Source organism: Populus nigra, chromosome 4, assembly GCF_951802175.1.
Source record: "Populus nigra chromosome 4, ddPopNigr1.1, whole genome shotgun sequence".
Classification (NCBI taxonomy): Eukaryota; Viridiplantae; Streptophyta; class Magnoliopsida; order Malpighiales; family Salicaceae; genus Populus; species Populus nigra.
In genome coordinates, this window is record NC_084855.1 from 7850941 (window position 1) to 7866065 (window position 15125).

At 38.4% G+C, this 15125-nt stretch overlaps 3 protein-coding genes and 1 long non-coding RNA gene across 4 annotated transcripts; 2 read left to right on the forward strand and 2 right to left on the reverse strand.

The window, feature by feature from the left end:
* Positions 1-112: 112 nt before the first annotated feature.
* On the reverse strand, positions 113-4144 carry LOC133692145 (argininosuccinate lyase, chloroplastic). The gene is made up of 6 exons (XM_062112866.1): positions 3751-4144; positions 3274-3654; positions 2750-2898; positions 1933-2224; positions 1482-1646; positions 113-694 (listed from the first exon to the last, which is right to left on the reverse strand). The coding sequence occupies exons 1-6, from the start codon at positions 4045-4047 to the stop codon at positions 440-442; spliced, it is 1539 nt and encodes a 512-aa protein (XP_061968850.1). The 5' UTR covers positions 4048-4144; the 3' UTR covers positions 113-439.
* Positions 4145-6515: 2371 nt separating this feature from the next.
* Positions 6516-10064, forward strand: LOC133692233 (uncharacterized). The gene is made up of 3 exons (XM_062113020.1): positions 6516-6786; positions 7519-8087; positions 9439-10064. The coding sequence occupies exons 2-3, from the start codon at positions 7637-7639 to the stop codon at positions 9486-9488; spliced, it is 501 nt and encodes a 166-aa protein (XP_061969004.1). The 5' UTR covers positions 6516-6786; positions 7519-7636; the 3' UTR covers positions 9489-10064.
* LOC133692234 (uncharacterized) lies at positions 9465-11861 on the reverse strand. Its single transcript, XR_009841844.1, has 2 exons — positions 11042-11861; positions 9465-10156 (listed from the first exon to the last, which is right to left on the reverse strand). It is a non-coding gene; the product is annotated as an uncharacterized LOC133692234 (long non-coding RNA).
* LOC133692232 (protein NETWORKED 2A) lies at positions 10836-14999 on the forward strand. Its single transcript, XM_062113019.1, has 2 exons — positions 10836-11414; positions 11987-14999. The coding sequence occupies exons 1-2, from the start codon at positions 11321-11323 to the stop codon at positions 14821-14823; spliced, it is 2931 nt and encodes a 976-aa protein (XP_061969003.1). The 5' UTR covers positions 10836-11320; the 3' UTR covers positions 14824-14999.
* The last annotated feature ends 126 nt before the right edge of the window (positions 15000-15125 follow it).

Below are 15125 nucleotides of genomic sequence, written 5' to 3' on the forward strand. Positions count from 1 at the left end.
AACCAGCATCCACAACCCGATTACTTTATTTGTGAGTCTGAAGAGCATGCTAGCAATTGGCGGGACTGTTCCTTATCTGGTGACGTTTTGATGCCTCAAAAGACCTACTATCTAATGAAAGTTTCGGTTGATCAAACTTTATTAACAAATTTAGAAGCAGTTAAAAACTGATATACTACAACGGGAAAACCACATCAATTCATGCCATGTACTTGAGTTCCTCTAAAACAACATGCAACGGGTTGGACAAAATTGTAATGCAAAAGTAACAAAATTTAGCCTAATGGTATTTTCCCACTTCTTGTTGGCATCTTAAACGGATTTATAATTGCTAAACTCTGATGCCCACTGCATGACAATATTCCTGGTCCTGAAAATTAGCTTCAATTATCCTGCGAAGTACCCCATCTAGGATCTGCTGCAACGTTCATTATCAAGTTCAGATTTTGCTAATCTCGAGTTTAGCAACCCAATAATCTAGCTGACTTGCAACGCAAGCTGACCCGGTGGAACCATATGAGCAGAATTTATTAACTGCATTTTCTACTCCAAGATACTCGTATACATCTTGCTGAAAGGCGGGGCTTATACGTTTCAGATCATCAAGACTTAGATCTTCAAGCCGCAAGTTCCTTGAAACACATAAATGAACACATGTTCCAACTATTTCATGGGCTGTTCTGAAAGGCAGTCCCTACAAAAAAGAAAAAGAAGACATATAAGGCAGTTGAAAATTTTAACAGTTTGAGCGAAAAGGATTGGAATGAATAGAAAAAAATGTGAATGGAGAATTGTCAAAACAACTAGGAACCACCACAATTCTGGTATTGAACCAAGAATTAAATATGATGCAGAAAAAAAAAATTCAGAGACTCTGGGAATTCAGAATCCTAGAAATAAATTGGAAACATAATAGGAACACGAAAACAATGCCAGTTTATTACATGGATACACTCAGTTGAGCCCTCAGAAGTGATTGGTGTTATTACTGCTCATGTCTTAAACTGTTTGGCATTACTGTTCATGTCAGTATGATTTTCCATTCAGGATCATCTGTTACCAATTTGTCCCTCCTTATTCTCTCCTAGAGTAAGAATTATCCAGGTATTTTTAGCGAGGCAGTCCTTCTCCTTCCCCTCGCCACATTTCCTCTCCTCAAACCATTTTGTTAATATTCACCGCTTAACTCACTTGACTTTACAATAAGTAGGAAAAAGAATTCGCATCCACAACCTACAGAAACTCATTTCTATAGTATTCTGGATTAGTAATTTACTGAAATAATTCCTTTGTTGAAATGGATATTAGGAAAACCGATGTCCATGGGTGATGGACACAAGCTCTCAGTTTGGTTTTTGATTGTCCCCGGAACTATTACTAGGTAGCTGCATTCCTCATAATCACGATGAAAACTTGGAAGTAGAAGAAATCCAAGCTTATTTTAAATGACAAAAGGAAGTCAATCAATAACAATAACTTGCCTTATTGACAAGATAATCAGCAAGTGTTGTGGCATCAAGATGGCCGGCTGGCAGAGACTTTTGAATTCTCTCCTGGTTAAAAGTGATGTTCTGTGCAAACTCTGCTGACACATCGAGCATCCCTACAACTGTCTTAACACTGTCAAATACAGGTTCCTTGTCTTCCTGTCTCATGAAAATAAAAAATATTCAAAAACCGAATAATGGTAAAAGATCACTGGAAGAGAAGGGAAGGCTGAATAGCAGGATAAGTATGGAAGCATGCATCTGCATTAAATCAATCAATGATAAGTGTGCACAATTCCAAAGGTAAACTTGATCTCAACTTCAAGAGCAAAAAGGCTAAATTTCTCTCTACCACTGTGGATGGTCTGGTATCCCACGACATAATAAAGAGGCACCCCAAAACTTTTATCATATCGATACCAGATAAATCTATAAAAGAGCCTACCTGCAAATCACGATTATAAGCGAGTGGAAGCCCTTTGCACAATGTGAGAAGAGTGACCAGGTCTCCTATGACCCTAGCAGATTTTCCTCGGACAAGTTCCATGGGATCTGGGTTTTTCTTTTGAGGCATAATACTACTTCCAGTTGAAACAGAATCACTTGGTGTTAAAAATCCAAACTCCTCCGAGGCCCACAACACCCATTCTTCACCCAATCGAGAAAGATGAATTGCTGTGATGGAATTAGCAGAAAGAAACTCCATGACAAAATCTCGGTCTGAAACTGCATCAATGCTATACAAAAAATGAAACATAACCAACTACTCAAGAAAGCCAGGTATCAAGAAGGGAGGGAAATTCAAAAGCAAATAAGAGATAAAAGAGTAGATAAGAACACACACAGATGGTCCCACATGCCCCATTCTCAGGAGCCAACAATTGACATCTTATCTAGAGCAGAAGGCATGAAAGTGCTGCTTCAAAAAAGGAGTTATCCACACAGCATAATACTAATATTACAGTAATTAAGAAAGAATCTAGAAATAAAATTGAAGAAGGTTCCAAGGTTTGGCAAAATCTTGCAATTTGTCATCACGAAGATAAGCCAGGGAATACATCACACAGCCATCAATAAACAGAAAAAGATATAATTCATAATGTATGAGAACGAAATAACGACCAGATTCTTGAATGGGGCAGTCAAAAACCAATATAAATGGCCTTGACGCCAACTAATTAGTCAGCTGACAAACACCATCTCTCTCAGATTCCCAATTGACACCCCAGAGTATAAAAAATATCAAAGAAATATGTGCTTACCTATTCCTCATGGGAGCAGTGAATCCTAAAGCTTCAGAAGTCATAAACCTATCGATTGGTAAACCGGTGCCAGCCAATGCACATGCACCCAGGGGGCAGAAGTTCATCCTAAGTTTACAATCAAGTAAGCGACCAGCATCACGTTCAAGCTACAAGAAAAAATTTTAGTCAGTGTTCACTCTTATGAAGACACCAAGACTGATTTACAGGGAAAAGGAAAAAAAAGAAGAAAAAAGAAGGCTGTTTTGGTCAGTAATACCACCATCTCTGACCATTGCCAGAGAAACCAATCATTTAACATGTCCAAAAATCACCTAAAATTCTCAACCAACCATCAAATCAATATTTAATGTAACTACTAAAGTTTCCAATTGAAGCTTTTTAATACTAGACAGATCAAGCATGCAAGTCTCAATGTTCTCGTCAGTTAACACAGTAAGCGCCCCACAAGTGAGTTCTGGTTCTTATAGACATAAAGATTCTAAAATGTTCCCCACCAACCAACAGCAACAAGGCAATCAAACCTGTTCGACATAGGCTACGAGCAGATGCGGCAACAAAACAGGCTGCGCTCTTTGCAAATGTGTGTAACCAGGAACAATGAGCCCTTCATTATTCAAAGCCAATTTCACCAATGCAACCTGTAAATTTTTTATAGATGCAGCGATTCTATCGATAGCATCACGACACCACAGTTTAAAATCAGTCAAAACTTGATCATTCCTACTCCTCGCTGTATGCAGTTTCTTGGCAGGTTCACCAATCATCTCAGTAAGCGTTGCCTCAATATTCATATGCACATCTTCCCTGTCTTCCCTCCACTCAAACTCACCAGCCTCAATCTTTCGTTGTATCTCATCGAGCCCTTTCAAAATACTGTCTTTATCACTCTCGCTCATCAACCCCTGCAAAACACAAAGCAGCATAACAAGCTTAATAGCCCAATTCACTTGCTTAAGGAAAGAAATCAAGAAACTGTCTATGCAAGAGCAAGAAGGGACCTGTTTTGCAAGCATGGAGGCATGAGCTTTGCTGCCCATAATGTCATGCTTGTACAACTCCTTGTCAAACGAGATTGACTCGGTGAATTTCTCTACTTTATCAGTCACGGTCTGTTCGAATCTACCTCCCCACAACTTGTTCTCTTTCTCCATGAGTTTAGCCTGGATCGCTAGTTTTCTTTTGGGCGTAAAGGAAGAAAAGTTTGGGTTTCTGTGTGTGGTTTTGTTAGAGAAGAGGGTCTTTGGTGAGGGGAAGTGGAAAGTAGATGGTGAAGTGGAGAGTAGCTGTGATTCCATTGCAAAGACGGCTAAGTGAATAGAGGTTTTGAGGAATCGCAACTCTTCTCTGTGCGTGCGTGCGTGCGTTTTTGCCCGTTTTGGGGGTTTAGGTGGAGAGGACTAGGAAGAGGAGGAATTGGGCCTAATAGACTAGTGAAATCGGTTAATATGGGCCCTCTAAATCCTATCTCACCCTGGGCTTGTGGGAGAGCTGTACTGAGGTGACAGCTGCAAAGTCCGACCAATCCTGGTCTAGGCTAATGAGAAAGTCAGACCGGCTTCACCCAAAAGGCTGGCTCTTACTGCTAGGCCGACAGTCTAATAATTGGAGCTCTTGTTTGTATTCCTCTCTTACATGCATGTCGATTTCCGATTTCCATTCGATTTATTATAAGACTAAAGGAAATGGGATAATTCGAGAGCTATCACCCACTTGTCAAGGTATAATATATGATCGGAGCATGCAGATAAAAAAATATAATAGCTCTTTTTTTTTTCTTTTCTTTTTAATGAATTCCAAGTGCTAACTTGTTTCAAATGACATGAGACTTGGTTTCTTTTCTTTGAAGGAAGAAAAGAAAAAACCCAACACTTGTCAAGGTGTATATACATGTAAAGTGAAAGCAAACATATAGGCGTAGCAATTTCTTGAGTGAACGTTGAGTGCAAAGTGCCCAAATGTTTCAAGTGATTCTAACAACAAAATTGCAAAACGATCTCTTAACTATCATGGATTTATCCTCTTCGACCGACACGCCTTATCAAAGTCTCCGAACCATCAATTTCGTTGATTCTTGGCACAGTCGCCAGCCAATGCATCGAAGATTAACCAAATACTAGTATATTATTATTATCATTAATTATTTGTGTGTGTGTGGAGCCAAGACCAACAAGTAATTAATTATCAGATCCCACAATAATTGAGTGCCAAAAACAAAGGGGTTCGGTAGTTGGTAGGCCCTCCTCCAGGCTGATTAGAGATGGATACAGATGCTCTCTGCCTACTGTGTATGTTTTGCAAATGCAGCACGAAAAAATCGTAGCATAATAAGATGATCAGTGACTAGCTTCTGGAAATTGCATGGTCGTTGTCACGACGACAAACCGCCATGTGTGCCAGTTGTTGGTTGATGATATAGCATGCAAGTCCTTCTCAGGTTGATTAAACCAAGAGGGTGAATGGAAACAAGTCATGATCACAAGAACATGTGGTTCCGGCGAGAGAATCTGTGGACCTCCCCCTTGCAGCTGGTTGAAGGAGGAGAGACCACCATACGTGGGTTTTTCCCTTATCTTCAGGGTTGTGGATGAACTATATGAGGATAGCTACACTTGATACCCTTTTGAAGCCCATGGCCATCATGATCTTGCTTTAGCGGCTAGGAAAAACCAAGGAAATATGAGAACATGTAGAGTTGCGCATTATTGATACCTTTTCTGTACCATCTTTTTGCTTTTGTTGCATCGTCCAACCAGGTTTTTAAATATTTTTATTTTTTTTACAGTTTTAAATTAGTTTTCTTAAATGTCTTCAAATTTGTTTTGTGCTATATTAAAAATATATTTTTAAATAAAAAAACACAAAAATATAAATCCTCCAAGACTGCAAAAGAAAGGAAGAAGGTCCTCCACAGCTTTAATTGACTGAGTCACTGAGTGGTGCTAACTGCTAATGATGAGTAAATAAAGAAATTACACTATGAATTTCATCAAGCACCCCCACACTGCTAGGGACAGAAAGAAAAAAGAAACCACAAAGATTTGGCCTTAAATTCTTCCGTCCAACCATTAGAATCCAAACTTTCAAGGAGTCCATGTGCAATTTAAAACTTACAAGGCATATAGTTTATTCTTTAATTAACTACTCACGAATTAGAAGTTGATTTTTTACTTAAATATATTAAAATAATTATTTTTTTATTTTTTTATAAATTAATATATCAAAAAAATAAAAAAAAATTAATATATATTTTTTTTAATGAAATTTTAGCCAATCTGCTAGCTGGCCGGGGCTTGATTGATGACCATTTATTATATTTGTATTGTACAGCCACAGCTACAGTTTCTACTTTCTAGCACACACCGGTTACTTGAGCCACAAAGACACGCAAATCCATGGTCATTTCCCATGCCACGTCATTGCTTATTTCCTTTACCTTTCCTCTAGCCTCCCTTCCCGGCAGCCACCCCCACCAGCACCACAATGCTGACCAGACCAATTAATCAGCCCTGCTCTCCTGCACCCGTATCCACACTAACACTCAACCTCCCCTCACCTAATCATCGTTTATCCTCCTCCTCGTTTTTCCTTCAACAATATTTTTATTCTCCATCAAAAAATTATTTTTGTGTTCCAAGATTTATTTATTATTTTTTGTTAATTCCTATAGAATCTCAGCTAGGTTACTTACATATATATATATATATATATATATCATAATACCCATCACTCAATTACTATTTACAAATCTTAATTGTATAGGTGGTCCAACTAAAAGCCCCGATGTTCACACGTTTAAGACAAAGCTCATGTGATATAGTAAACCCGGTTCCAGAGAACAACAAATCAAGTTAGTTTTGTTTTGTAAGTTGTTCCAATTAGAACCAAAACTCAAATCTCTCATTCTCTTCTTTCTTTAATTTTTTTGTTCTTTCTCTTAATCTAAAAAAGAGGAGACAAATCTATCGAAACTAGGGTTTCTCATTCATCTGTTCGGGTACAAGCTCGAAACACAATCACAACTCCTTGTTTTTAAGGTATCCGCATTACATTACGCTTGTAATCTGATCTTGATTTTTTGAACCTATAGCCTTCTTTTAGCAATTGGTTGGTTTCTTGATCCTGAGATTGATTCAGCCAAGAACGCGAAAGAAAGTGAATATTTTGATTTTTCAAATTTCTTATTTATTTAGTAATAATATTGAGTTCACGTGCATCTGGTGAGCTTGAGAAATCTGTTTTCTGCTCGCTTTGTATGGATTGGGAGAGATCTATTTTTGGTACAATTACGTCCTTTTCTATTTTAGATTTTCTTTTGGATGATTCTTTATTTTGATATTAAATTCTTTATTTTTCATATGTGAATTTATTGTATAGACTAGTGGCAGTTCATTGAACCCGTGCCTTGTAATTTTTCTTTTCTTATTCATTAAATTTATGTAAATTCATTGTATTTATCAGTGATAGTTCATCGAACCTGTGCCATATAATTTTTCTTTTCTTATTCTTTGATTTTTTTTATTTGATGTTAAATTTTGGATGGAACCAAAAATGTGAAAAAAATCCAACCTTTTCGAAGTTGTTTCATCATGAAAGTGAAAATCATAAGGAAATCATGAAGGACAATTTCTTTCTTTTTTTTTTGTTTCATTTAAAGCTAGTTGGTTTTGTTGCTGCATATAAGGTTGCTATCTTCTTTTTGGTTGTCAACATCAGTTACTCTATTTTTGTGTGTTAACACTGTGTTTATTGTTGATTCCTTTTTACAGGGGTAAAGTACTCGTTGTCTTGCCTATTTCCGCTCTTCAATCATCGGACCTTGGATTAATTGCAGTTTGTTGAGTTTTTCTGTGATCAATTTGCTAGGTTGATTTTTTTGTTGATTTAATGGCTGTGGCATTTACCAATCTTTCATGGTGGTTATGGAGTGGAAAGCATCAGGAACCCAGAATTTCAAATGGGTCTTCTTTAAACGCAAGACCTGACTCAGATTTGTGGGAATCGTCGGATACTCTGAAATTTCCTTTGGTTCAGACTAATGTGGCATCCTCCTCTAGAAGGGTTAAGAGAAAATGGCACAGCCGGGAAGAGCGGAAAATTGATAGGGAATATGATGTTGTTCTTGTGCCATCTGATGGTGGCTGTGTTTCAGGGTCAGAGTCTGATGATTCGGATTATTCCATTGGGTGGTTAGAGCCTCATGGACCTGAATTTCAGAGTGATGATGATACGGACAACAGTTTTGCTGTGCTGGTCCCATGTTATGGCCGTGTTCAAGATAATGCCTTTGAGGATAAAAAGAACAATCTGTTTGGTGCTATTGTTAACATTCCAGATGGTAAGAGCCATTGCTCTTCCAGAGTTCTTTTTATATTTTGGTTGCTTCTACAAAATCTTCTATTTGCCTCATCCACTGTTAGTGTAGGTTTCCTTATGCTGTGTTGATTAATAGTTCACTAGGTAGATTATCACGCCATTAGTATTGCAATAACCATGGTGTAAAGGATGGTGAAGTCTTTAGAACTGTTTCTGCTACCTGACTTGTCAGCTCTCCTTTCAATGATAAATGAACAGGCTATTATGAAATCATTTAAAACAAAAAATGATTACTGTGATGTGGCAAGGAAAGTCATTCAACGTCTTCTGTACGCAGGCAATCTTAACTAAGTTACACAAAGAATGCGATTGCCTAAGAGAGCCGTTACTTCTACATTGGAATGCAATTTGCTATAGTTATTTACAATAGTCTTTTTGGCATGGGCTATAATCTAGCCATAATTTATTAGACATTAAGAGGTTTAAAAAGGAGAAACATCTAACATATTTTCTAGGTTTGAGAGCCTTGAACAGCAATCTGAATTATTTCACACTAGTGTTTCATTTTGTCCCTTACTAGTTGGTTACTTTGGTAGTCAGCTAATTGAGCAGTTGCTTGTCACTGCATAAAAGGATGGTTGTTCGAATTCCATACATAATCAATGCACAAAAATATCTCCTACATTATTAGGTGTTTAGGAGTTGCCTTCTATTTCCCTTTTCCTCTTTCCAACAAGGTTCAGAAGAGGAAAATTGTTCCGCGTCTTGCATGTATGTGTGTGTGTGTGTGTGTGTGTGTGTGTGTGTGTATACATATCTGTGATTATGTATCTGGATATCTACTCTACTTGATGGATTTTATGTTATGAATTGTTGTTCCTGGTCAGCTTTTAGAAGCAGGATGCTTGTTGATTGGATTCTTTGTGGGAAACTGTATTTTTGTAACTGCTTTCACTTGCCTCATGTCAACAAGACTCTGAACCCTACCTCCTGAACTACCCTTGCTTTGCCCTTCCCGCCCTTCATATAGTTTTGCCATATCTCGGCACTCATCCCAAGATTTACATTTATCTTTCTTTGAGAAATGTTTTGCAATTTGCATCGGCTGAACTATTGAATGATCACAATTTGAGCGCAGCTGATAAAATTTAAGAAAAAGAAACAACGAGTACTGAACTCCACTCCTATTTCTTGTTTATCTATGCTTATTGGCTTTTTGCTGTTTAATCCCTTTTGTGATGTCATATTGATTGCAAATATATTCATCTAAGTGGTTGGTGGAAGCAAAATGTATTTTTTCTCTTTCAACCTGTCTTAAAATGTGATTGTTTCTCTATGCTGAGCTCTTAGCTTTATTTAACTTCAATGTGCAGAGAGCAAGAAATACATGGAACAGTGGCTTTCTTCCGTCCAGAACATCTGACATTTAGTGCTGCTAATGATTTCACTTTACTGTTCATTGTGCTATACTTCTGTAACTGCCGGGTCTTCTGGCAGAACCCATCCTTCTGTTTAACGTAGAAAATATTGTACATAGATATGGGGAGGACTTGAAAGAAAAAGAAAAAAAAAGGCAAAAAGAAAAAAAAAGAAGAAAAAAAGAGTGTAGCTGGTCGGGTTTATTGCTTGCCAGTAGAAGAAGATTGCTGATGATCTTCTTATCCTAGCTAGTACTAATATATGCTGAAAGTGGTGGGTTTTTTTGGCTTCTAATCATTTCTTGACCGTGAAGGAGTTTTCCCCTGCAGCTGCCCTCCCTCGTCACTGTCCACGATTGAGGAGATTAATGTGTGATGGCAGATACCTCAGCGAGAAAAAATAAGAGACGACAGAGAGAGAGCGTTTTGTTGCGCGTGCTTTTAATTCTTTGATGTAAATATGGCTGCGCATTCAGAAGCGGGTTCATGCTTCATATTCTACTGTAAAAACTATGTAAATAATTGCAGGAATTGTGTACATATTGTATAGGGATCGAATCCTCTCTCGCTATCTCTCGAAACTTGTGTCCTCTTAAACTGTTGGGATTCGTCATTTGTACGGTGATAGCTTCTGGCACATTTCCCGTTATCCGTGTTAATTGTCACCTAGTCCCTGTGTAGTTCATAACAAACCAATCAATTTCTTCAGTAATAAAAATTTACTGACTTTTAGTATAAAAACATATCTTTCCTCTATTATCAAATCTCTCTCCCCTCTTCTATTTCTTAAATAATAAAAACAAAACAACATGAAATGGAAAAATATTTAGAAATATAGAGATCATATATAATATAATTTTCGGGACCGATTGATTTGTTTTTCTAAACTACAGGCAGTAAATTATAATTAACTCCCCACTGTAAATTCCTGGTAGAGTTTCGATTTTGTTGAAGTGTTTTTCTACGTCACCGGAAAAGCAACAGACAGCAAGTCACGTCCTAAGTGGTACTATATACGCCTATAGTCTGTCTGCCTCTGCCAGTGCCACATGGTAAATTACAGAAAGAGATCGTGTTTTGGACCGAAACATATCTTAACCTTATTTTGTTTTAAAAACATAACAATACCGTACCAAAGGTTTATTTTAATGGCCGACAGAATTGATTTATGCTTGTTTTTCTATTTTCATTCTTGGAGTAAATGCTGAAACAACAGAAATCGGTTCGTAATTTTAACCGGAAAAACAGAGTGGCAATGTGTGTGTCAACTTTCGGTTGATTGAAAGAAGATGGGCATTTTGCCAAAAATAGAAGAAGAAGATAAGCACAAACAGTTTGTTCAGTTTTAACAAATTGAAGAGCCACTACTTTTTATAAATAGTCGAACTTCTTGAAAAAAATAAGACGAGAGTCCATTTCTAAGCCTAACAGACCATGCCATGATTGCCCATGTAACAAAACAACGAAAATAAGCAGCAAAAATCCTGTCAAGCAACTAGCAATCAAAGAAAGGGAACAACATACCCCCCCCCCCCCCCCCCTATTCTAGGAAACTAACCTGCCAAATCAAGATCCTTCAACATGGCCGCATCCATTGAAGAGTCCCTATCGATGTTGAGGCTGTCAAAGGCACAAAATTTGGCCGTAAATATCCTCCCCCACTGCTCATTAGAGACCCTCTAGGCAAAAGCTGTGTTTATCTATCGGCAAAATCTTCTTTCTCGTCTTCTTTGACAAAGCTGACATCTCGTCTTCTTTGACTAGCAATCAAAAATCTCGTCTTCTTTGAATGCGTTGAATCTCTTTTGCATTTTGAGGGAGGGAAAAGGCAGGTACAATGCTGCAGAGAGCAGCAAGCAATGCATATTCATGGTGGTGGGCAAGCCACATCAGGACAAAACATTCAAAATGGCTGGAAGAAAACCTCCAAGGTGGGTACTTTTGTCTTCTTTTATTCATCTGTATATGTTTCTAAGAATTAATGGTCTTCTGTATGGTCTCTTTCGGTGATCTAGAATCTAGATTGGTGCATAACTAGTCCTGTCTTCTTATTGGTCAATTGTCCGCAACAACATGCCAGGTTCCTTTAAGTTTTCCGTTTGGAGATTTGCTAGGTTACACAAGGGAAAGGCTTCATTCAGTCAGAATATGTGTGTGTGTGTGTGTGTTATGTTCTTGATTATTTTACATGCTCAATGGCAACTAACTAACTCTATGTGTATTATACAAACGAAGAGATCGAAATCAATTCTGCTTCCGATGATCCCACATTGTCTAAGATTAATCGTGCATTTGCTTACCAATTCTCCGTTTTTTTCACAAAACATGTGAAGAAAATTATAAAAAAGCAAGAAACCAGGAAAATGACAGAGATAACATTTTCAAATATGTCTAGCTTAGACTATGGTTGTATAAGAATATTCAAGTCTGTTATATATTGACATATATGGCTCTTCTTTCTTTTGTTTTTTATTTTTAGTTTAACACACTTTTGATATGACAGATATGGAGGAAAAGGTTAATAACATGCTCCAAATCATTGAAAATTCGGGGGACACCTTCGCTCAAAGAGCTGAGATGTACTACAGAAGGAGGCCAGAACTTATAAACCATGTGGAAGACTCTTACCGGGCATATCGAGCATTGGCAGAGAGATTCGATCATCTGTCAAAAGAGCTGCAAAGTGCCAACCGCACCATTGCCACTGTCTTCCCAGAACAAGTTCAGTTTGCCATGGATGATGATGATTTTGAAGAAAGTGATCCCACAATATTCGTATCTGATGATCCCAACGAAGCACACAAGGTCTCCAAAGCAAATATTCCAAAGGTACCCAGCATGCCAAAGAAAGATTTCAGAAGCCAAACAATGTTATTGTCCAGAAAGGGGCAGCAGCTAAATAGAACTGCTAGCTCTGCTAAAGCCAATGTGCCTCCAAGTTCAGGCCTTAGCCGAGAAGAGGCTGCAGAGAAAACTGATAAGCTTCAGAAAGAAATTCTGGCACTACAAACGGAGAAGGAGTTTGTACAAAGCGTATCTGAACGATGTCAAGCTAAGTGCGGGGGAATTGAAAATCAGATAACTGAAATGCAAGTGACAATCAGCGGTTTACAAGATGAGTTTGGTATCAGCAATGTTATTGATGATAATGAAGCCCGAACTTTGATGGCTGCCACTGCTCTAAAATCATGTAAGGATACTTTGGTTAAGTTGCAAGAGAAACGGGAGCTATCAGCTGAAGAGGCTAAAGTAGAGAACCGAAGGATTAAGGAAGTCCAGCAGAAGTACGTAGCCCTTAAAGGTGAGTTTCTTTCTGACCAATCAGATCTGCTGGAGCCTGCTGATGAACAGGAGGCTGAATCAGAAGATATAGATCCAAATGATACGAATTTGTTGCGAGAGAAGATTAAAGGTGAGCTGGAAGCAGATTTAAAATCATCCCACACTGTGATGCAACTGGCCGAGAGAATTGATGAACTAGTTGAGAAGGTTGTGAATTTGGAAACTGCAGTCTCTTCTCAAGATGCTCTGGTAAACAGACTAAAATCTGATTCAGATGAGCTCCAGACACACATCAAGACTTTAGAAGAGGATAAGGCGACTCTGATGGAAAATTCAGAGAAAATGAGCAACAAGCTAAGAGAGTTGGAAGAGGAGTTGCGTAGAGTGAAATGCCTCAACGAAAACATCAAAGATCAAAACAAAAACCTTCTAACACGTTTAACTGAAGCAAGTTGTGCCATTGATCATTTGTCAGTAAAGTTACAAACAGTGAAACCAGACAAGGAAGTTGAGAAAGAAGAATCAATCCAAGAATCAGGAGCTGCTGTTGATGTCAAAGCAGGCAGGGGGGTCGAAGAACAAGAAGAACATCTGGCTTCTTTCAATGATGCATTTGTATCGAAGGCCATGGAAATGGAAAAGGAAGGGAGGAAAGATGATGTTCCTGCTGTCAATAGTTCTATCAAAGCAGAGGAATCTGGACCAAACCAAAAGCTCACTGCCATAACTGATGATCATGTCCCAACAAATGATCAGAGAGATTTGCATGAGGAAGAAAATGATCTTGCTGCTCGGCTAGAGGAACTGGGAATAGATGAAGAGGATCAACCCAACTGGAGGCAGTTGTTGGCGAGTGGGTTAGATGACAGGGAAAAGCTTCTGCTGGAAGAGTATACTTTGGTCCTCCGGAATTATACTGAAGTAAGAAAGAAGCTCGGTGACGTTGAGAAGAAAAATCGGGACGGTTTCTTTGAATTGGCATTGCAGATTAGGGAATTAAAGAATGCTCTTGCCGTAAGGGATGAAGAGATCCAATCTTTGCGTGAAATGAGCTCTCACCAACAAAATCTCAATGAAAATAATGATGGTGATTCGACAAAATATAAGTACTCACATGCAGAAGGTTCTCCCGACCTTATGACACAAGCAGCTAGCTTCCTGGATTCAAATCTTTCATCTCCAAGTTCACCTCCGCGGCCAGTTTTTGACTCAGAGCACGAACATCATGTAGAAGCCAGAGGAAGAATTGGTGAATTAGCTGTATCTGGAGGTAATAGAAGGTACTCTGCGAAAGAGGTTAGCAATGTGATCAAGATGAAACGTGCAAATTCACCCCATGTTCCTTCAGCTGTAGAAGAAAAGATCCGTTCAGATATTGATGGACTGCTGGAGGAAAATCTGGAGTTCTGGTTGAGGTTTAGCACCACGTTGCATCAGATACGAAAGTTTCAAACTTCAGTCCATGACTTAAAGGTGGAGCTATCAAAAGTAAGAGATAAAACAAGGCGAGATGGAAATGATAAGAGTCAATATATCATCTCAGAGACTCGGCCAATATTCACACATTTGAGAGAAATACAAACTGAACTAACATTATGGCTGGAGAACAATTCGGTAATGATAGATGAAATGCATGCTAGACATGCATCTTTATGCAATATTCAAGATGAGCTGTTGAGAGTTTCCAATCCAAGTTCCAAAGAAGAAGAGGCTGAGCTAAGTGAATATCAAGCAGCTAAGTTTCAAGGTGAGATTCTCAACATGAAACAGGAAAGCAACAAGGTTGCAGATGAGCTGCAAACCGGTCTGGATCGTGTGAGAGGACTCAAGGTTGAAGTTGAAAGGCTACTCACAAAACTGGACGAGGAGCTCGGGATTTCAGCATCTAAAAATAGGAGTTCATCACACAAAGCTAGAATCCCCTTGCGCTCTTTCTTGTTTGGTGTCAAGTTAAAGAAACTCAAGGGACAAAAGCAGTCAATCTTCTCATGCGCAAGCCCTGCACTGCAGAAACAATATAGTATGTTCGAGGATGGAAAACCCCCACAACACCACTGAAGATTGGATTGTTACTTTTCCATTTTCCTTTCGTTTTTCATTTTTTCATTTGGCTTGCCTGTCGTAGTATTAGATACTTCAAATAGAACTTGAAGCTACACTACGAGTTCCTTGTTAATTTTTCTGACCCACTGGGTAAAATTGAAGTAACTAGTCAAAATATTTTTACTAAGCAACACTACGGATCCTCTCTTTACCTCAGCCTTATATTGTTGCCCATTGTTTGCATTTCTCTAGATCAAGACAGTGAAAAAAGGATCAGCAGAAGCTAAATCCACCCCAACTTATCAATTAAGATTTTT

Excerpts from the sequence above, each read along its gene's own strand:
- LOC133692232 (XM_062113019.1), top strand. The coding sequence starts at position 11,321 with ATGCTGCAGAGAGCAGCAAGCAATGCATATTCATGGTGGTGGGCAAGC. Across the intron at positions 11,415-11,986 it reads GCTGGAAGAAAACCTCCAAG|ATATGGAGGAAAAGGTTAAT; the intron begins GTGGGTACTTTT and ends TTGATATGACAG.
- LOC133692145 (XM_062112866.1), bottom strand. The coding sequence starts at position 4,047 with ATGGAATCACAGCTACTCTCCACTTCACCATCTACTTTCCACTTCCCC. Across the intron at positions 3,655-3,750 it reads CCTCCATGCTTGCAAAACAG|GGGTTGATGAGCGAGAGTGA; the intron begins GTCCCTTCTTGC and ends TGTGTTTTGCAG. Across the intron at positions 1,647-1,932 it reads CTTATAATCGTGATTTGCAG|GAAGACAAGGAACCTGTATT; the intron begins GTAGGCTCTTTT and ends TTCATGAGACAG.
- LOC133692233 (XM_062113020.1), top strand. The coding sequence starts at position 7,637 with ATGGCTGTGGCATTTACCAATCTTTCATGGTGGTTATGGAGTGGAAAG. Across the intron at positions 8,088-9,438 it reads TATTGTTAACATTCCAGATG|AGAGCAAGAAATACATGGAA; the intron begins GTAAGAGCCATT and ends TTCAATGTGCAG.